The following is a 19,114-nucleotide window of genomic DNA, read 5'->3' as shown; positions in this document are numbered from 1 at the left end:
ATCCAAGGTAGGCACTGTAGATATATATATGAACATGAGCAGGATAGATGTTTGAGCCGTAACACCAACCATGCCCGAACACGGGTTACCGTCTTGACCACTGCCGAGCCGGGCCAGTAGGAGGACCATTCATCATCGGATCCGATCAACCAAGGTAAGCTCCACTTAGCGAGTGGCGGACTTCACTGGATTTGAAATCGTCATAACTGGAGAAGCTCAAGTGGGGATTTGGAAGCCGAAAGAGGGGGAAACGACCCGGAACAAACTTAAACCAACGCAACCCGCTGTAACTTTTGGTGATGGGCATCCCTTTCAATTACCAAATCTTTTCCAGCTTACTCATAAATCCGACTTGGTTGAGTTGCAGGGATAAACTTCAACCTGTCGTCGGTCGTCCCGAGCTGATGGATACAATGTGACGTAAACATACCTACCTTTCCTAATTCAGATAGCTTTCCATGAGCTGTGCGTGTATGTACGTTAGGTATGTACGTAGGTAGGTAAGGTAGTATTATGGAGAACCTTTATAGATTGCTTCTGGCAAGTTTATCCCCCGCCAAACATGAAAACCCTATATAAATGTCATCACCTCACCTTGACCGTCCAATGTATATCAGACGCATCTTCTCCCCATTCAGATATCAGACATTTTTGACTTGATACCCCAATACAAAACACCACGCAGCGTTCTCATTTGACTACCCCTTTTCAAGAGCAACACTTTCAACCTCTCCACATAAATACAGCCAAATTGCCTTAGGCACAATCCGACAAAATGGTTAAGAAGGTCCTCGTCGTTCTCACCTCGGCTTCCGAGATGAAGAACAAGAATGGCAACGCCAAGCCTACCGGTTGGTTCTTGGTGAGTGTACTTTACAACCCAACATTACCCCTTGAAGAACCTGTTTACTGACAAAGCCCCTCCTCTGCACCTGCCACAGCCCGAGTTCGCCCACCCTTACGACGAGTTCGCCAAGGCCGGCTACGAGCTCACCGTAGTCTCGCCCAAGGGCGGCGAGTCCAAGCTCGACCCGGCCAGCATCGAGATGTTCAAGTCCGACCCCTCATCGACGTCGTTCTTGAACAACCAGAAGGACCTGTGGGAGAAGACCAAGAAGCTGTCTGACTACGTCGACAAGGCCTCTGAGTTCGACGCCGTCTTCTACCCCGGTGGCCACGGCCCCATGCTGGACCTGGCCGTTGACGCCGAGTCGCAAAAGCTGATTGCCAACTTTTTCGAGGCTGGCAAGCCCGTCGCCGCCGTCTGTCACGCCCCGATCGTCCTGGCCGACGTGAAGTTGTCCACCGGCGAGTACCTGGTCAAGGGCAAGACCGTTACCGGCTTCACCAACAAGGAGGAGGAGATCATGCAGCTCGTCGACTACATGCCTTTCCTGCTGGAGGACAAAGTCAAGGCCAGCGGCGCATCCTTCGTCAAGGCTGACGAGCCATGGGGAGAGAAGGTCGTGGTCGACGGCAAGCTCATTACCGGTCAGAACCCGGCTAGTGCGAAGGCACTAGGCGAGGCCCTGGTTAAGGTGTTGGGTTAAGTGCACGACATTGGTGTGGGTGAAGTGATGACAAGCTTTCTACGTCATTTAATACAAAAAGCTTAATTTGTGAATGCGGCTCCTTCAAATGTCCATCTGATGTGACAATGGGCGATTTTAGTCTAAGGCTATTAGTGGATTTGCTTTGGAGGTAATATTATTGGTGACATTCCTAGAGACGCGCCGTCCCCAGAGCGTTAGCCTAAAGCCAAGTGTGTTCCCCCCCTTTTTTTCTTAGTAGAAAGGGGCAACATCTGTGTTCGTAATCCGGTGGCGCGTCACCTCTCAATAGGCTGCCCTTACTACCATGGCCTCGATTACGAGTCGAAACTTGGTAGCGGCTGGCACTATCCAGGATTTCGGCCTGCTCGGGTAAGAAAGGAACGAAATCGTTGTTGTAGTAGCCTCGCAAAATTGTGATTCAAAATCAGCTAGTAAACCGCTAGATGGCATAGTTTTGCCACCATCGTGATTTGAATCCATTGCCATTTAGATCCAGATGGGGAAATGGCTTGCCTGTAGTCTCAGGAGACCTCGCCCGGGAAGATATAAGAGGCATTGTTCAACCCGTTCCGAAGCGAAGGGAAGGTTCCTCTCCGAAGGGGCCAAGGTCACTCAATTCATTTGCCAGGGAAAAAAAAACGAACAATAGCATCACTCGACCAACATACAATCGACGAGACAATGCATTCCAACACAGTCCTGTTCATGATTGCCGCGGCGACGGGCGTCATGTCGGCCGAACTCAACCTCTTCCCGGGCCATGCCGTCGTCAGACGTGAGGGTGCAGCTCGCGAGACTGCGAGCCCCTCGCTACCAAGTATCAATGACCCTTGTCTGGCGAGCCTGATGTCTATTTCCAAGACTTTGCCGACACCTGGTGCCGATATATTGTCTGCTCTTGCCTCCAATACCGAGGTATGCCTCCGACATATTCCCCATTGAGGCCGTGGTGCGTTACATGACGTTGCTGACATCTCCTAACCGTGCCTACCAGACCAACGCATGCTCAATCACTGTTGCCGCCTCGGTATCGGATAAGTTCAACGCATACACAAGCACTATTCGTAGCTGGTACTCGAGCAACAGCGCCGCTATTAACTCGGTGCTGTCGCAATGTCCCAAGCTCAGTTCCTATGCCGGCGACTTGCCCGTCTGCACTGGCAAAGATAGCTCAAACGGTGCATCTTCCACTGCCACCAAGGGCTCTTCTGGCGCAGCTACTACCACTGGGCGTGCGACCGATGCGGGATCAGGTAGTGCCACAGCCGCAACGGCCAGTGCCGGCGACAGCTCTAGCAACCCCACTGGCTCGGCTGCCTCCGTCACCAAATCCGGGTCAGGACCGCGGGAGACAAACTTTGTGGCGGGCGCAGTTGCCGCCATTGGATTCCTTGGTGTTGTCGCTGCTTTGTAAGCCTGACAACAAGCCAACTTGGCCTGTACCAGTTAGGGCAGGACGAGGAGCTGTTGAACCGCAAGCCCGATTTTGTTTCTCAAGAGGTAGGAGTGTTGGCACCGTCAAAAGTTATGTTGGTGTACTCTGATGTTGAGAATAGCATAGTAGCACAACATGATAAATCCTGTCAGAGAAACCATGATGCTTTGAGTCCATGCAAGTCTTTGCCCTTGTCATGTTTGATAAGAGCGACGGCATCAAATTGCTGCATACCACTGTAATTGAGTATAGTGTGACGTAGTACGACAGTTAAGTTGTCAACGTTACCAGTTGCGCTGTCTTGATGCAAGTTTACTTCGACTTTTCATTTCAGGGCGTGGCCATCTTCATCTTGATCATGGCAAGCTCAGAGCTCTTCGCCCAAGATCCATCTGGTGTCTGCCGATACAGTAAAAGTCGCCCTTCGTCCCCGACACTGCCCAGAATTTGACCATCATCGTCGAATCCAACGCGCCAGACTGGTGTTCGATGGCTGTCAAGCTTCGATAGCACGTGCACCTGGTGTGTGACTTCGCCAGGTAGTCCAGTCATGGGCCGCTGGTCGTGGGCACTGGATATGGCCAACTCCGAGCCCAACATGGATTTAGCCTGCGGGACGTTTGGTGTATGGCCTGGGTGGCTTTGCTGAAATTGGTGGTGATTCCCAGATGCATGAGGGGAATTCTCAGAGGCAGTTCCGGTGCGAGAATGCGTGTTCGACTTTGATTCGTAAGCGTTGCTGCCAGCGCCCCCTTTGACCAAGTCGTGCTCAGACCAAGTCTTTCCATCATTCGGGTCGAATGGTGTTTCCAGACGCATAACCCTCACAAAGCCATCCTGGCAGGCTGATGCTATGATGTCGTAGCCCCGGATGTTGCCAGGCGCCCACGCGACATCCCGAACCAGCCCGCGATGGCCCTGGACCTCAGCAGCGAGGTAAAACTCCCTTACCGCGGAGGCTCCCGCAGGACCCGAAGGGTTCCCAATCGCTTCTCGGGACCGATAAATGTGCACAGTATCCATCGCCGCGACCACGAGCCCGAGGGAGTCTGTGGGAGCACCAGCACGCAGTGCGGTATAACATGGATCAGGGTTTGGATCGAAGCGGACGCGAAACGAGACCTCCTCGCCGCGTGTGGGCCTGGAACAGACATTAAAACGGGCTATGGGATTCCAGTCGGTCAGATTTTCTGGCAGCTCGTTTTCAAAGACTTCCAGTTGGCCATCGGATGCCAAAAGTGCCAAGTGAGAATGGCGCGTCTCGTCGTTGTGACGGATGGAAAATGAGCGGTAGGAGCCACCGCCGCCTCTGGACCGGTGCTCATAAGCAGCCCTGGCGTTTTCCTTGTGGCGATGACTGAAGCGTCGCCCTGGGGCTGCAGCAGCATCCTCGGCCCAGAGCTTGAAGCGACCATCGATGCCAAGGGAGGCCAGGAGGTTGGGATATATAGTTGGCGGGAGCCACTGTAACTCCAAGATTTCTCCACCATGAGCGGTCCAGTTGTCACAATGCCTCCAGATGCCGTCTTGATGTCGGTTGAAGACGCGGATTTTTCCGTCCACCGAGCCTGTTGTGCACCTGTCTCCGTAGCTGTTGAAAGCTACAGCCTGGACAAGATCCTGGTGACCATGCTTCATGATCTGGTCGAACCTCGCCTGATCCTCCATTGGTGGAGGCGACGTCACAGGCAGAGGCATTGTGTACAACAGATGTTATTAGCGTGCTCCACAGATGGTACGGCTCTGTAGTTTTTGTTTCTCATTCGTCAATCAACCGACTGAACGATGGGTTCATTTGGCTGTGCCTTTGCGACGATGGAACTTATTGATGGTGCAGCTAGTAGACCAACTGATGTTTGCTCCAGGGTTAGGGTCGTGGCGGTTGGGCTCTTTACCGCCTTCCTAACATAGACTAGAGTCGGTCAGTCTTCAATGGTACCTCCTCCACTTTATCTCCTGCTATCCATGTGCGGTGGACTATATGGAACTTGGAACCTCGACAGCGGCTTGGATGTTTACCAGACCATACTTGCCTTCACAGGAGACAATTTTGAGACTCAGGCTCCCGTCACGCAGAACTCACGCCGCGGCTTAGTATCCATCTGAAGTTTGCCGTCATTCATCTGCACATCACTTGAGTCCATCCCAGTCGCTCACGCATCGGCATCTCGTTTTCACAATGTCAACCATCACAACAACGGCACTGCAATCCGGGCAGCCGCCCATAATACCACTATCCTTCAATGCCAACCAGCCCGAGACCATCCGCCTCTACCCGCTATCGAACTACACATTCGGCGTCAAGGAGACGCAGCCCGAGGAGGACCCCTCGGTGCTCGCACGCTTGAAGCGCCTGGAGGAGCACTACAACGCACACGGCATGCGCCGCACCTGCGAGGGCATCCTTGTCTGCCACGAGCACAACCACCCCCACATTCTCATGCTGCAGATCGCAAACGCCTTCTTCAAACTACCCGGCGATTATCTGCGGCCGGAGGACGATGAAGTCGAGGGCTTCAAGGCGCGCTTGGATGAGCGCTTGGCACCCGTCGGAAGGCTGGGCGAGGGCGAGGAGGCGGGAGACTGGCAGATTGGAGACTGCCTTGCGCAGTGGTGGCGGCCCAACTTTGAGACCTTCATGTATCCATTCGTCCCGGCGCACGTTACGCGGCCCAAGGAGTGCAAGAAGCTCTACTTCATCCAGCTACCAAACTCCAGTACGTGCACTGACGTCCGAGAGAGCCATCATGGATATTTGATTATGCTAACAGCCCTGTTTCTCTCTCTCAACCATAGAGGTCCTGAGCGTCCCCAAGAACATGAAGCTGCTCGCCGTTCCTCTATTCGAGCTTTACGACAACTCTGCTCGCTATGGCCCTCAGCTATCCGCCATTCCTCACCTACTCAGCAAGTACAACTTCGAGTTTGTTGACGAACAAGGGAACGTGGTAGCGCAGACACCAGGCAGCGGCCCTGGCGAAGGCGACCACGTACCAAAAACCAAAGTCCTCGCTGGCGGCGATGACGTGGATATGAAGCAGGAGAACGGCGCACATTAAAGAGTTCGTCGCGTAATAATAGGAGTCGCAACATATAGCAGGGTCTAAAAAGGATGAGAGTCTGTCTATGTTACCTTTTTTTTTCTTGTTAGAGCAAAATCACCCGTTCAACACACCTGGAACTGGAGAGGCGTTGGGAGTTATGGGAACCGGGGCACCTTGGCTTGATTCGTCCGATGTGCAGAAAACAAAAGGTCTGATACACTGCGGCCACAAATCACGAGCATCGCGGAATGTGGGCAACAGAATCGAAATATGCAGGTTCCCGACAGTCAATTGAAGCCATGCTGACGAATTACATCTTCTCGCCTTGGATTGTGGCAACGATCTTGCGTTGATGCTTGGAAGCTCTGGACGCCATTACGAAATACCGAGTGTTAGAGATCCTCTAGAAAAGGAATGCGAGGGTGTCACGCCGTGCTTACCTGAATTCGAGATACCTATTCAAAATTAGGCATAGTTAGCGCAATTCTTTGAGTATACAGTAGTACGTTTTTATATCTAGAACTATTCTGGTTCCAGTACAAAAACGCAACAGAGTGAGATAGTAGACCGGACTCACCAGATTCCTTGCCAGGTTCCCGTTGCGAGCTTGCCGTTCGAGATTGGTATCGTAACAGAGGCCCCAACCAGTGCTGATTTGATGTGAGCCTAATTCCAACAGACAACGGCCATTAAGGGGTGCAGGCAGCACAAGTCAGTAATCAGTATCACTTTCAGACCAGGGTCCCAAGTAGCACCCGCAACTTGCTGAGCATGGACATGGCGCGAAAAGCTGGAGACGAACCGGCATATCATCGGGACCCTCAGCGCTGTGCAGGTACAAAGATTCTCCCTTTGGGCCAGCCGCAGGCGCAATGCGATCGAGAGCATTGCTCATATCCTCCCTCACGTCTTCATCCCAGTTTTCGTTCAGAGAAAGCGCACAACTTGTGTGCTGGACAAACAAGTTGAGCAAGCCAACTTTGTAGTTCTTGATCTCGGGGATCTCCTTCACCACCGTGTCAGTAATCAGATACGAGCCTCGAGACTTGGCGGGTAGGGTGAATTGCTTCTGGAACCAGCTCATTTTGGCGGACGGGTGGGACGTGTAGGAAGACGGGCGATTAGCCGATGACGACACCGTCAAACGCGAGAGGTTTCCGGTGAGGAGTGCTAATGGCAGGGTGCAAAAGATGTAATTGAAAAGCGTGGGAAAGAACGCGACGGTCAGAAAAAGAACTAGTCCAACCGTGGTGGTGGTTTGATTCAGTGAGCGCATGAAAGGAAGCTATTCAACATCGATAATGGAATCAGGTACCGATGCAACTCATTCCATGTGGATCAGAAAGCAAGAAGCAGAAAGCCCCGCCACAGATACTCCATTCCATCACGTACGTCACGGACTGCATCCCGCTACTGGCCTAACTTGGGAGCTCCGATAATTCCGATCAAATGTGGGGTCAATGTCAATAGCTCAGGTTTCTCTAATGCTGAGTGCCAGTCGAAGAAAACGGTTTTTTTGTACGATCATGACGCTTAAAAATATATATTGGTAGTGTTTGCAATGATTAATAACTATTTTAGTGTACTATTTAGTTGAGCATATTCAATTCAGCTTGAATAGCAGCAGACTAAAGGCTTGCCACGTACGTACTTTGGAAAAGCAGCTATAGGTTTGGGCTTAGGTACCTCCCTTACTCCCTTACCTACAATTTGAGGGTCCATGGTATATGTATCTACTGGAACACGAAGCTTCCAGCTATTACTAATTAGAAGGTGAGTGGGGGATGCAAGGGCATCCAGACCCACACACAGCCTGCGCTCAGCAGCCTCGGCAGCCGTTAGCTTTGAGCCGCGAAAAGAGCTTGATTCAGTTCGTACCTTGAAGCGGTGGAGCCCGCAGGCAGATGTGTGATGCGTCCAAGCTTGGTGCACCACATTCCTCAGTCTCGACATAATCCGATATCTGCGAACATCCCAGAAAACTCCCAAACGACAGAGGTCAGCCATCTGCAACAACAGACAACAGATATCACTTTCGGCCCTTTTTTTGTTTTAACGACAGGCGGATCGCCAGCTCCTACACAGCCTTCATATACAGACTTCCCGGGCTAACCGGACTGAATCGCATCAGAAAAGGGGACGCGCTGCTACCGCAACCTCAAAAACATCAGCACAAGCACACGTAGAACGAAAAAAAAAGAAAAAAAAAGCCACTCTAAACTCTATTGCTCGCAGTCAGCCGCATCCAATGTCAACGCCGTAGAAATATCACGATAGCTACCAGGCGTCATGTACTTCGAGGACGATGTCGCCCAGAGGGTGCTCGCCCAAACCGGCTCCTTTACTGGCTACAGGCCTCTGCTGGACCTTGGCCATGGATATCTCAGCGCAACCGCCGACACGAAACAGCCTCTTTGCGGAAACGCCGAGGGATGGGGCCCGCTCAGCCCATTCCGATATGACTTTACACCTTGCTTTATCGACGTATGGGTGGCTTCAGTAGCCGTCTTCGGCCTCATCTTTGGGCCTATCGCCTTGTGGTGGTTGTTGACTAAGAAGGACGCGGCCCCTGTGGGCAAAGGTTTCCAGTTTTGGACCAAGCAGGTATACTCAACATCAATATTTCACAATGCGACTCGCTTTCGCTGACATTGCTAACCAATTCATTCCTCGCGCATAGTCTATTCTGGTGCTCGTCATCGTCGATTTCTTTGCGCAACTCATCCTCCAGATTATCAGCTATGGCAGCATTGCTTACGGGGACTTTAGGGTCTGGACAACACTGCTCACGATCCTGTCTCTCTTCGTCATCTTCTCCATCCAATGGGTCGAGCACGAACGCCAACGAAATGCCAACGGGGTGGTTCTGCTGTACTGGCTGTTCCTACTGATCTCCCTGGCTGTTAAGCTTCGATCTCTGGTCTCTCAACAAGTCTATGCATCCGACCTCAAATATTTCGTCGTCTACACTGTTGGTTTTGGTCTTTCGGCACTCGACTTCCTTGTTGAGTGGTTGTGGCCTAGGAAGCGGAGCTTTTATTCGGCTATCACGGATGACGATGAATCGCCTTCAGAGTATGCGACCATCTTCTCGCAACTTACGTTCTCGTGGATGACTCCGATGATGAAGTATGGGTTCAAGAATTATATCACCCAGGAGGACCTGTGGCCCCTGGGAACCCAGGACACATCTAAAGCCACTGGGGGTGCGTTCGAGAAGGCTTGGCAGGGACAGTTGAACCGCAAAAAGGGTCCCTCTTTGTGGCTGGCTATTTTCAAGGCATACGGTGGCCCTTATGCTGTGGCAGCTCTGTTCAAGTTGGGCAACGATATCTCAGCCTTCCTTCAACCTCAGTTGCTGAGGTACCTTATTTCATTCATCGAGTCGTATGAGTTTAAGGAGAGACAGAGCGAGCCCATCATCAAGGGTGCTGCTATTGCGATGGCTATGTTTGGTGTCGCTATCTTCCAAACCGCTATGATCGTAAGCCTCGATTTCTTGCGTGCCATTTTAGTAAATTTCCTGACCAGGTTTCTAACAATGCATTAGCACCAATACTTTCAATCAGCCTTCGTTACTGGTATGCGGATCAAGGGCGGCCTGACATCTGCCATCTATCGGAAATCCCTCAAGCTTTCGAACGAAGGTAAGTAATTTTTTTCAACAGTCTCGCCCAATCTTTTCTAATCAGATGATAAACTTGGCCATTCCACTTGTCATAACCGGCCTGCATTTTACTCAGCTTCGCACTGAATCAACAAATATACTAACCCCTGTCTTATGACAGGCCGCTCTTCGAAAACCACAGGAGATATCGTCAACTACATGGCTGTTGATGCTCAAAGGTTGCAGGATCTGACGCAGTTTGGTCAGCAGCTGTGGTCTGCTCCGTTCCAGATCTTGATCTGCATGCTGTCGCTCTACCAGTTGGTTGGGTGGTCAATGCTGGCGGGTGTTGGAGTTATGATCTTCATGATTCCTATCAATGGTTTCATCGCGCGGTACATGAAGGGCCTTCAAAAGACTCAAATGAAGAACAAGGATGCCAGGAGTCGCCTGATTGCCGAGATCATCAACAACATGAAGAGTATCAAGCTATACGCTTGGGGGTCGGCCTTCATGAACAAACTGAACTACGTCAGGAATGATCTCGAGCTGAAGAATCTCAGAAAAATTGGGGCCGGTCAGGCTCTGGCTAACTTCACATGGAACACTTCGCCGTTCCTCGTGTCGTGCCTGACTTTTACTGTCTTTGTGCTGACACAGGACCGACCCTTGACCTCAGACATTGTCTTCCCTGCTCTCGGTAAGGCATAAATCCATCCAGCCGTAAGTAGGCATCTTTTGTGGCGATCAAAGCTAACGGTGTGAAAACTAGCCCTATTCAACCTGCTCACCTTCCCGCTTGCCATGCTGCCCATGGTCATCACCTCGGTTGTGGAAGCTACAGTTGCAGTCACCCGACTAAATTCGTACCTCACCGCCGAGGAGACTCAACCTGACGCAACAATCGTCTACCCAACCGTTGAGGAGATCGGTGAGGATACGGTGGTGGTACGCGATGGAACCTTTTCTTGGAACCGCCACGAAGACAAGCATGTGCTCCGTGATGTGAACTTCACTGCCAGCAAAGGAGATTTGGCATGTATCGTTGGCAAGGTTGGCGCCGGCAAGTCTTCTTTCCTGCAATCTATAATGGGAGATCTCTGGAAGGTAAAGGGCCATGTGGAACTCCATGGCTCTGTTGCATACGTTGCTCAACAATCTTGGATCATGAACGCCACTGTCAAGGAGAACATTGTCTTTGGTTATCGGTACGACTCGAACTTTTACGAGCAGACAGTCAAGGCATGTGCGCTTTTGGACGACTTCTCCGTACTGCCTGACGGCGACGAGACAGTTGTTGGCGAGCGTGGCATCTCTCTGAGTGGAGGTCAAAAGGCCAGGGTTGCTTTAGCACGGGCTGTTTACGCCAGGGCAGACGTTTACTTGCTCGATGATTGTTTGTCAGCAGTTGATTCCCACGTAGGACGACACATTATCGACAACGTCCTCGGCCCCAACGGACTTCTCAAAACCAAAACCCGCATCTTAGCCACAAACTCGATTCCTGTTCTCCTCGAATCTGACTACATATGTATGCTGCGCGATGGCGAGGTCGTCGAGAAGGGCACATACAATCAGCTCATGGCTATGAAGGGATTGGTTGCAGAGCTTGTCAAGACTATCAGCAAGAATGAGCCCGCTGCCTCGTCTTCGCCTGCTTCCTCGAGTGGCTCCAACAGCGAGACTTCTACCATGATTGATGCCACAGCTACGAGCCAAACCAAGGAAGATCTTGAACAGGCTCAGGAATCCAGCATGACCCTCGAGGCCATCAAGCCGGCGGGCTCGTCGACAAGGAAGCCCAGGCAAAACAGTATGGCTACTTTGAGAAGGCCAAGTACCGCCAGCTTCAGGGGAGCGCGTGGAAAGTTGACAGACGAAGAGGCAGACGGAAGCCGGACTAAGCAAGCCAAGGAACACTCTGAGCAGGGCAAAGTGAAGTGGAGCGGTAGGTTACCATCATAACCCCCAAATCGACACCATGGAATCTGGACTAACTACCGTGCACAGTCTATACTGAATATGCCAAAACCGCAAACTTGGTCGCTGTTTGCATCTATCTCGTGTCTCTTATTGCTGCGCAGACAGTAAGCGTCGGTAAGTGAAAACTCACATGATGTCAAGATGCAAGCCTCAGCAAATTGCTGTGTTCTTTTTCTGGGTAGACACTAAATATCGTGCACCATAAGGTGGGAGTGTCTGGCTCAAGCACTGGGGTGACGAGAACGCTAAACTGGGCCGCAACGATGCCGTTGGCAAATATATCGGAGTCTACTTCCTCTTCGGCTTTGGATCTTCGCTACTCACTCTTGTGCAGACGCTCATTCAGTGGATTTTCTGCTCGATCGAGGTAGGTCACTCTTCGTCTCCGCCCATAACCAGACGGGCTATAACTTATTTGGGAGCCCGAGCTGACTCTCAATGTGTTCTAAACACATAGGCATCGAGGATATTGCATGAGCGCATGGCCACGGCCATCTTCAGATCCCCCATGTCTTTCTTCGATGTTACACCCGCTGGCAGGATCCTCAACAGGTTTTCTAGGTAAGCTTCGCTTTCGAAACTCTCCACTGGTTCAACAGTGTAGGATCACCACGCTGTCTATTCAAGAGATTTGACGCTGACCCTGGACGCTTTTTTGTCAAATATAGTGACATCTACCGCGTTGACGAGGTCCTGGCTCGCACTTTCAACATGTTGTTCGTCAACTTGGCCAAGTCTGGTTTCACGCTCGTGGTTATTTCGATGGCCACGCCGCCTTTCATCGCTCTCATCATCCCTCTCGGCTTTATGTATTACTGGATTCAGCGATACTACTTGCGGACTTCCCGTGAGCTCAAAAGACTGGACAGTGTCAGCCGCAGCCCCATCTATGCTCATTTCCAGGAGACCCTTGGCGGTGTCTCAACCATCCGGGCTTTCCGCCAGGAGTCTAGGTTTGAGCTGGAGAGTGAGTGGCGTGTGGACGCCAACCTGCGCGCGTACTTCCCTTCGATCAGCGCCAACAGGTGGTTGGCCATCCGTCTCGAATTCATTGGAGCCTTGGTCATATTGGCAGCCGCCAGCTTCGCTGTCACCTATGTGTCGGTTGGTTATCGACTAAGCTCTGGTTGGGTAGGCTTGGCTATGTCCTATGCCCTCCAGATTACGACTTCACTCAACTGGATCGTGCGCCAATCGGTCGAGGTTGAGACCAACATTGTTTCGGTCGAGCGTGTCCTTGAGTACGCTCGCCTGCCTAGCGAAGCTCCCGAGATTGTCCACCGTAACCGACCTCCTGTCAGCTGGCCGGCTGATGGTGCTGTCGAGTTTGTCAATTACAGCACCCGTTACCGACCTGGGCTAGACCTGGTGCTCAAGAACATTAGTCTGGACATCAAGGCCCATGAGAAGATCGGAGTCGTGGGTCGGACAGGAGCAGGAAAGTCATCGCTTACGTTGGCTCTTTTCCGCATTATTGAAGCGGACAGTGGACACATCAGCATCGACAACGTGAACACGTCATCGATCGGACTGCTCGACCTCCGCCGGCGCCTTGCCATTATTCCTCAAGACGCAGCTCTGTTCGAAGGTACCATCAGGGACAACCTCGACCCAGGACACGTACATGATGACACGGAGCTGTGGAGCGTGCTTGGTAAGTACATGATCATGCATAGGGACCCCCGATTGGCCAATGTTTCTACGGGATCTGGCCATTCATATGCAAAAGCGATTCCTTGTGCCGTATGCCTTCATTCACTAATACACATTTCCACATTAGAGCACGCCCGCCTCAAGGAGCACGTATCCAGCATGGAGGGAGGTCTAGAGGCCAAGGTCAACGAAGGAGGTAAGTCATATAAGCCGCAAGTTCCTAGATTATCCCCCGTTCTTTCCCGCCTTTTCGCTTTGCATCGGTTTTGTGTTTCCGTGGTGGTGGTGGTGGTGAGCCGCCCCGCATCATCCAACCAGCAATCGGTGTGCTGCTTTGCATCAACCGTGAGAAAACCAAAGTTTTATAAATCCACACCCCCGCCACCCTCTACGAGTGTCAAGTTGAACCCTTCTCGGCAAACCGTTCCTCGTCCATGTGGTACAGGGCTCATCGTGTCTTGGACCGACACGAGAGTTGCCGTCAGGACACCTGAGCGAAAACCCCGCCATTTATATCATCCCTTGGATTCAGCGGTTTAAGCCGCGGGGAGACATAGACCCTGCCTGCATTTACATCTTCCTTCCCACCCCTTCTACACACTAGCACAATGTACAATGAACTGCACGTTATATACAAGTCCCTCACTCCCACCCACGTCTTTCTGCACTTCACCTTACACTGAAGATCACGCAAGTTAGCGTTGGCCGGTACCCAGAACTCAGAATTTGATTGGTTTTCGTGGCGTGGCCGCTTACGGCATTCAAGGTGGCGAATGCTAAATATATCTTGTAACTCGAAAACATAGGCTCCAACCTGTCACAAGGGCAGAGACAGCTCGTCTCGTTGGCGCGTGCGATGTTGACGCCTTCTAACATCTTGGTACTGGATGAGGCAACGGCAGCTGTCGACGTACAGACGGATGCGCTACTGCAGACGACACTTCGCTCATCACAGTTTGCGCACAAGACCATCATCACCGTGGCGCACCGCATCAACACAATCCTGGACAGCGACAAGGTGGTGGTGCTGGATAAAGGTGAAGTGGCGGAGTATGGGCCGCCGCAGGAGCTCCTTGCCAAGAAGGGACAGTTTTACTCGCTGGTCAAACAGGCCGGTCTGACTGACTGACGGGCTTGGAGGCCATAGTAGCGACTCGGTTTTGAAAGCGGGGGCGTTGGCGGATGTTGTTTTGATGTAGATGGCGCAAGCGTTTGCGATACAACCTTTCCTGGTTGGCCTGCCTACTTACCTGCACTTATCAGGTTAGGTAATCTATGTCACTTGCCTGATTTTGGCCAAGTACGTGGGCTGAGTACCTAGGGAGGCTAGGTAGGACGGACTAAGTTTATGTGATTTGGCGGTATTTTTGTTGTTCACCATACTGGCCAGCCGTGTATTCTTAGATAGAATGTCATATAAAAGAGAGTATTATAACTGGTTTTAGACTACTGTTGAGGTCACCCACCCATCGATGGGGCACAGCAAGCCGTGTCTGAGGCCAAGGGTGAAGCGACATGGGTCATCTCCGGTATTGGGTGAGTCTCGCTGGTGCCGAGAGATAGTGCAAGCCAATGAAATATAGCCCATACAGCCCAGAACATGGAACCAGTCAATTCCAAATTGCGGGAAAGCAACAGCGACGGAGTTTGCAACTGTCCAATCCGACTCGACTGTACCGACCATACTTTTTTCTCCTACTGGAGGCGTGAAAGCACACCTGCGCCTTAATTTGTTTGCCTGGACAAGCTGGACTTTCTGGTTCGGGGTATCCAAGGCAAATAAGCCGCCCTTCACCACCCACCCACCCACCCTTTTTCTGGTTTAGCCAAATGTTTTATCATGTCATCATGGGGTTGTTGAGATCAACCCATTCAAAAACTCCGAATTCATTCTCTGGGCAACAAACAACCTGGAGCCGCCGTGCAGGAGCCACAATAACGGCTAACCCCTCTATATTTCTTTCTTTTTTTTTCTTCTTCTTCTTTTTTTTTGGACACAAGTGTCTAGGTAGATACTGTACACGTAACATGGTATATATATGTATGACGACTTGTTAGCAACCAAGGCCGTGACTGCAGGAGCCACGTGTGAATAGCTGTTACCCTTGGTTTATTATTTTTGTTTCGATTTCATTCCCTCTTCCCTCCCCTCTCTTTGGCTCGTGTTCGAACAGTGCTACTAGACCCATCAGAACGAACCCTGGTATCGAGTAGAGGCGGGCCTTGATTGATGCGCTAGTGAAATATAATATTGATTTATTCATGAATATTATTTTGATTTCCCATGCGCTGGAGGGTGAGATTCTACACCGAAAAAGGTGAACCGTCCGTGATCTGTCAGTGACAAACATACCCGGGGCTGTCAGTCGGATTCCGACGTAGCATACGGGAGGGGGGAAGGTCAAGGGTCATCGCTCAGCCCAGTGAGACGAGGAGTAATTTGAGGCACCGGTTTGTAAACCCGCGTATAGGATATTTTCAAGGAGGCAAACCCCACTACCTTACTATTATTCATCTTGCTCTAGCAGGTCAGGTTGACCAAAAGCGGCGGCTCCAGCCCGGCAGGCATCCTCGTACTTTTTTTTTTTTTTTTTTTTTTTTTACTTTTGTCTCTCTTTCACAAGAAGGCAAAGATCATCACTGACACTGCTCGCTTGCAGAAAAAAAAGGGTCTTTTTGAGCAGGAATCGGGCCTTACTACGGTACATGACATTATTCTCCACAGGCAAGCCTAGGATGTGCATGGACGGCGGCCCTGCAGAATGTACAAAATTGCGCCGGAGTGAAATGAAGAGGCGGCTGAAATCGCTTGGGCGATAAGGCAGAGTTCCCCGGGGGAGGCCCTGATCTAACCGAGGCCTATAAGGACAAAAAGGACTATAGAGAGGTGGGGGTGAGAAAAAAGAGGAATGATGATGGCAAAAAGAGCGAAGTAGAAACGATGAAGTCACACCGGCCCAGAGCCGAAGTCGACACCACCACTACTAATGTGATGGTGATGGTGATGGTGACGATGGGGGTGGTGGTGTGTGTGCCTAGGCAGTATGCCGGGGGTGTTGGACAGGTTTGACATGTCCAATGTCTTGTTTGACTTTTTTTCCCCCAAAGACCGGTCTACAAGCCGGCACACCGAGTCCACGCGATATGCAAATCAGACTCCCGCTTTTTTGTGATCGAAAGGCACGAAAAAGGACTGATGATCCTCAGCGGCATTTGCTTTGAAACCTTGTCTATGGAGCTGAAGGATTCGAGCTCCAAAATCATTCCTTGTTTCGCTTGGGGGCTGCAGAGGTGCATCGTCGAGATGTCATGTGAACACACTATGACCAAGGTTCGATTTCTTATACAAAGAACCAACCCCACAACGTTTGTAGGGGGGTTTTTTTTTTCTTTCTATTTTTTCCCCCTAGAACTAGTTGTTCCGCCACTTCATGTTATTTCTTGACTGTTTTGTTTCCCCACAAGCCGTGCACGAAGTACAAAGCTAGTAGCACTTACTGTAGTTCTAGAACTGGATGTGAATGTGGTTGGTGGGTAGAATGCCACGCCCGCCTGCAGGTTAAATTCCCAGACCGTCGATCAAAGAAGGAAAAGACGACAAAGCTTGCGAGCGCATCGCGTCCTTTCACCAACGTGTCTGTTGGTGTTAGGTACAGTGTTGCTGCCTGTACTACTTAAGAGGCTCTTTATCAGGGATCCAATGACACAAGGCGTGGACCCCCCCCCCCCTCACACAAGAAGGAAAAGAGCCTTGAGAGCCTTGGAAAACGCTCGGATAAAACCCGCCACAAGGCGGCAGCAGGCGGGCTTATTGTGGGGGAAAATTACAAGGGGGGAAAACTCCAAAGCAAAGGCCCTCCTCTCTCCATCTCTGTCTCGGGGTCCTTACCCAGTATGGGCTTTTGTAGGTGCTTTACTACTACGCTATGGGTAACACGCCAAAATGACATGGTAAGCATGGGCAACGTGCCTTTTGCCCTTGCTCCGATCAGCCGCAGCAAAAGCTGCCCTGCCCGCTTTAACCTTGCCAAGATATCTGTCACAGTCAAAAGAGAAAAATAGAAGGGGAAATAGCTTCCGTGTCAGAACAGAAAAATGCGCAGCGGTGATCGGTCCGGGTCTCGCCAAGCCCGCTGCTCCCCGTCTCCTTGACCTGTGCGATTTTGCTTCTTTCGCTGGGATCTTTTTCTTTTCTCTTCCTCTCCTTCCCCTGTGCTTGTTACTGCCCCTCCCTTGCCTTGGATGGCGCAAGATTTGAGCTTTATTTTCCCCAGCGAGGCGCAGCAGGCGCGGACAAAGACGTCCGCAGTATGTAGGTAGAAGAGAATTGAGAAACAAAAAGGGATTCAATTCGATAGCTTGTCAGCGTCGCTGGGGGATACGATATGTGTGACAGGAGTAAAATCACCGTGGTGAATCATCACACAAGCGGCTGAACTTGGTGATGCTCGGATGACTTCAGGTGGTCAAGAGGATAAAATTAGATACAGGCAATTGATTAAATGAATAAATGTATTGCAGAAAAAAAAAAAAAAACAGTACCAGCGTTACTTTTTGTTGTCTAGAAATGTTACCAACTACCTACGTACGTATGTATCCTTGCAGAGCCTTGTGCGTTGCTGCACTTTTCAAACGTCGCCCCTCTTGAACGCCAAGAAAACGTTGACGAAGAGGGAAAAAGAAAAAAAAAAAAAAAAAAAAGTGTCCAATAATAGCTCCTTGGATTTTTTATTGACTTTGGACGACAGGACCAACCTGTCAAAAACAAACCTCTCCCGATTTGTCCAAGCATCCGGTAGGTCCGGCGTCTATCATAGTCAAAATTGTAAGCGAGCACTACGCGAGACCAAGCAGCTGTCAGAAAGGGAAAAAAAAGATTCCTGGTCCATAAGAAAAAGGCTATAAGAGAGAGGGGGCCGGGCCTGAAATTCGCCCTATATCAGACCGCGTAATATACAGTGTCGCGTATCACAGGTGCTTAAAAAGATACGTAGATCCTAGATCCCGGACCAAACGGGTGTCAGGGAATAATACAGTACAATTTGATGTTTTCGACCAAAACAAAACTGCCTCTTTCTCCTTCTCAAAGGATTGCAGTGGATTGAATAAATAAAAATGCTGGACGCGTGACTGCAACGTAGTCATGAGGGGTAGCAAATCCAGGGGGAAGGTTATTTGGGGGAGGTATTGGGGGACCGTGGTTCATTCGACATACTAGGGAGCCGGAACTATGGTAAACTACCACGCCAAGTTACCGTTCGGTTGGAAGGTTTGTTTGGCCGTTCTCCGCTGATATCGACTAGACTAGTCTAGTGCCGAGAAAGGCTGCGACGACTGCAAAGATACTGATTCTGCGGTACTGCTTTGGAAAGCGCCGGATTTGTTATGATGCTCAAGGTGCCAAGAAAGAAACGAGCTATAAAAGCAACATTTTATAACTGAGGCCTGGGAAATTACTATGGGTTGGTATATTATCAGTAACAAACCTTAACAACAAAAACCCATATCTCCCACATTCATTACTCGTCGAAAGATGTAGCGAGCAGCGACATTAACGTCCATCCTAAGCCTGGTTGAGACTAGATCTCGGGGTCAGCTTTTGCGACAATCAAGGCCTCCATTTTCCCGCCAGCCGCTCCTCATCGGGGGTGCCCAGATGGATTAAGCATTCAACAGTATCCTGGGTTTACCCTGTCCTGCAGCGTGTTTGCAGCACGCGCTACCACACATTCTTTGCCTTGGCTTGCCCCGAAAAAAAAAAAAAAAAAAAAAAAAAAAAACTCCTGGGTAGAGAGAGTCAGCCTTTCTTTGATTGATACTCCGTAAGTGAGGGCATAGA

General features: G+C 50.7%; 6 protein-coding genes across 6 annotated transcripts; 4 read left to right on the top strand and 2 right to left on the bottom strand.

Moving 5' to 3' along the window:
- Nucleotides 1–512: 512 nt before the first annotated feature.
- Nucleotides 513–1,664, top strand: MGG_01679 (ThiJ/PfpI family protein). Its single transcript, XM_003714619.1, has 2 exons — nucleotides 513–862; nucleotides 942–1,664. The coding sequence occupies exons 1-2, from the start codon at nucleotides 776–778 to the stop codon at nucleotides 1,548–1,550; spliced, it is 696 nt and encodes a 231-aa protein (XP_003714667.1). The 5' UTR covers nucleotides 513–775; the 3' UTR covers nucleotides 1,551–1,664.
- On the bottom strand, nucleotides 1,252–4,819 carry MGG_01677 (nuclear pore complex subunit). Its single transcript, XM_003714617.1, has one exon. It carries the CDS (start codon nucleotides 4,684–4,686, stop codon nucleotides 3,319–3,321), a length of 1,368 nt encoding a protein of 455 aa, XP_003714665.1. The 5' UTR covers nucleotides 4,687–4,819; the 3' UTR covers nucleotides 1,252–3,318.
- Nucleotides 2,096–2,967, top strand: MGG_01678 (uncharacterized protein; the record flags this gene model as incomplete). Its single annotated transcript, XM_003714618.1, has 2 exons — nucleotides 2,096–2,468; nucleotides 2,548–2,967. Exons 1-2 carry the CDS (start codon nucleotides 2,235–2,237, stop codon nucleotides 2,965–2,967), a joined length of 654 nt encoding a protein of 217 aa, XP_003714666.1. The 5' UTR covers nucleotides 2,096–2,234.
- A 124-nt stretch (nucleotides 4,820–4,943) lies between the features above and the next one.
- Nucleotides 4,944–6,620, top strand: MGG_01676 (cleavage and polyadenylation specificity factor subunit 5). Its single transcript, XM_003714616.1, has 2 exons — nucleotides 4,944–5,705; nucleotides 5,785–6,620. The coding sequence occupies exons 1-2, from the start codon at nucleotides 5,168–5,170 to the stop codon at nucleotides 6,045–6,047; spliced, it is 801 nt and encodes a 266-aa protein (XP_003714664.1). The 5' UTR covers nucleotides 4,944–5,167; the 3' UTR covers nucleotides 6,048–6,620.
- On the bottom strand, nucleotides 5,649–7,370 carry MGG_01675 (uncharacterized protein). The gene is made up of 4 exons (XM_003714615.1): nucleotides 6,835–7,370; nucleotides 6,610–6,698; nucleotides 6,473–6,487; nucleotides 5,649–6,397 (listed from the first exon to the last, which is right to left on the bottom strand). The coding sequence occupies exons 1-4, from the start codon at nucleotides 7,306–7,308 to the stop codon at nucleotides 6,343–6,345; spliced, it is 633 nt and encodes a 210-aa protein (XP_003714663.1). The 5' UTR covers nucleotides 7,309–7,370; the 3' UTR covers nucleotides 5,649–6,342.
- A 535-nt stretch (nucleotides 7,371–7,905) lies between these two features.
- MGG_01674 (multidrug resistance-associated protein 1) lies at nucleotides 7,906–14,871 on the top strand. Its single transcript, XM_003714614.1, has 11 exons — nucleotides 7,906–8,636; nucleotides 8,713–9,516; nucleotides 9,583–9,679; nucleotides 9,821–10,339; nucleotides 10,412–11,587; nucleotides 11,650–11,736; nucleotides 11,829–11,989; nucleotides 12,080–12,183; nucleotides 12,291–13,276; nucleotides 13,403–13,471; nucleotides 14,082–14,871. The coding sequence occupies exons 1-11, from the start codon at nucleotides 8,322–8,324 to the stop codon at nucleotides 14,402–14,404; spliced, it is 4,641 nt and encodes a 1,546-aa protein (XP_003714662.1). The 5' UTR covers nucleotides 7,906–8,321; the 3' UTR covers nucleotides 14,405–14,871.
- The last annotated feature ends 4,243 nt before the right edge of the window (nucleotides 14,872–19,114 follow it).

Source organism: Pyricularia oryzae, chromosome 2, assembly GCF_000002495.2.
Source record: "Pyricularia oryzae 70-15 chromosome 2, whole genome shotgun sequence".
Classification (NCBI taxonomy): Eukaryota; Fungi; Ascomycota; class Sordariomycetes; order Magnaporthales; family Pyriculariaceae; genus Pyricularia; species Pyricularia oryzae.
Note: the sequence above shows the minus strand (reverse complement) of the source record. Positions and strands in the feature narration are given on the sequence as shown.

What these genes read in the sequence shown, in the direction of transcription:
- MGG_01679 (XM_003714619.1), top strand. Translation starts at nt 776, where the DNA reads ATGGTTAAGAAGGTCCTCGTCGTTCTCACCTCGGCTTCCGAGATGAAG. An exon ending in AGCCTACCGGTTGGTTCTTG is followed by an intron (nt 863 to 941) that starts GTGAGTGTACTT and finishes CACCTGCCACAG; the next exon opens with CCCGAGTTCGCCCACCCTTA.
- MGG_01677 (XM_003714617.1), bottom strand. Translation starts at nt 4,686, where the DNA reads ATGCCTCTGCCTGTGACGTCGCCTCCACCAATGGAGGATCAGGCGAGG.
- MGG_01676 (XM_003714616.1), top strand. Translation starts at nt 5,168, where the DNA reads ATGTCAACCATCACAACAACGGCACTGCAATCCGGGCAGCCGCCCATA. An exon ending in CATCCAGCTACCAAACTCCA is followed by an intron (nt 5,706 to 5,784) that starts GTACGTGCACTG and finishes TCTCAACCATAG; the next exon opens with AGGTCCTGAGCGTCCCCAAG.
- MGG_01675 (XM_003714615.1), bottom strand. Translation starts at nt 7,308, where the DNA reads ATGCGCTCACTGAATCAAACCACCACCACGGTTGGACTAGTTCTTTTT. An exon ending in AGGGTCCCGATGATATGCCG is followed by an intron (nt 6,699 to 6,834) that starts GTTCGTCTCCAG and finishes TGTTGGAATTAG; the next exon opens with GCTCACATCAAATCAGCACT.
- MGG_01674 (XM_003714614.1), top strand. Translation starts at nt 8,322, where the DNA reads ATGTACTTCGAGGACGATGTCGCCCAGAGGGTGCTCGCCCAAACCGGC. An exon ending in TGCGCAGACAGTAAGCGTCG is followed by an intron (nt 11,737 to 11,828) that starts GTAAGTGAAAAC and finishes GTGCACCATAAG; the next exon opens with GTGGGAGTGTCTGGCTCAAG. An exon ending in GGCCAAGGTCAACGAAGGAG is followed by an intron (nt 13,472 to 14,081) that starts GTAAGTCATATA and finishes TCGAAAACATAG; the next exon opens with GCTCCAACCTGTCACAAGGG.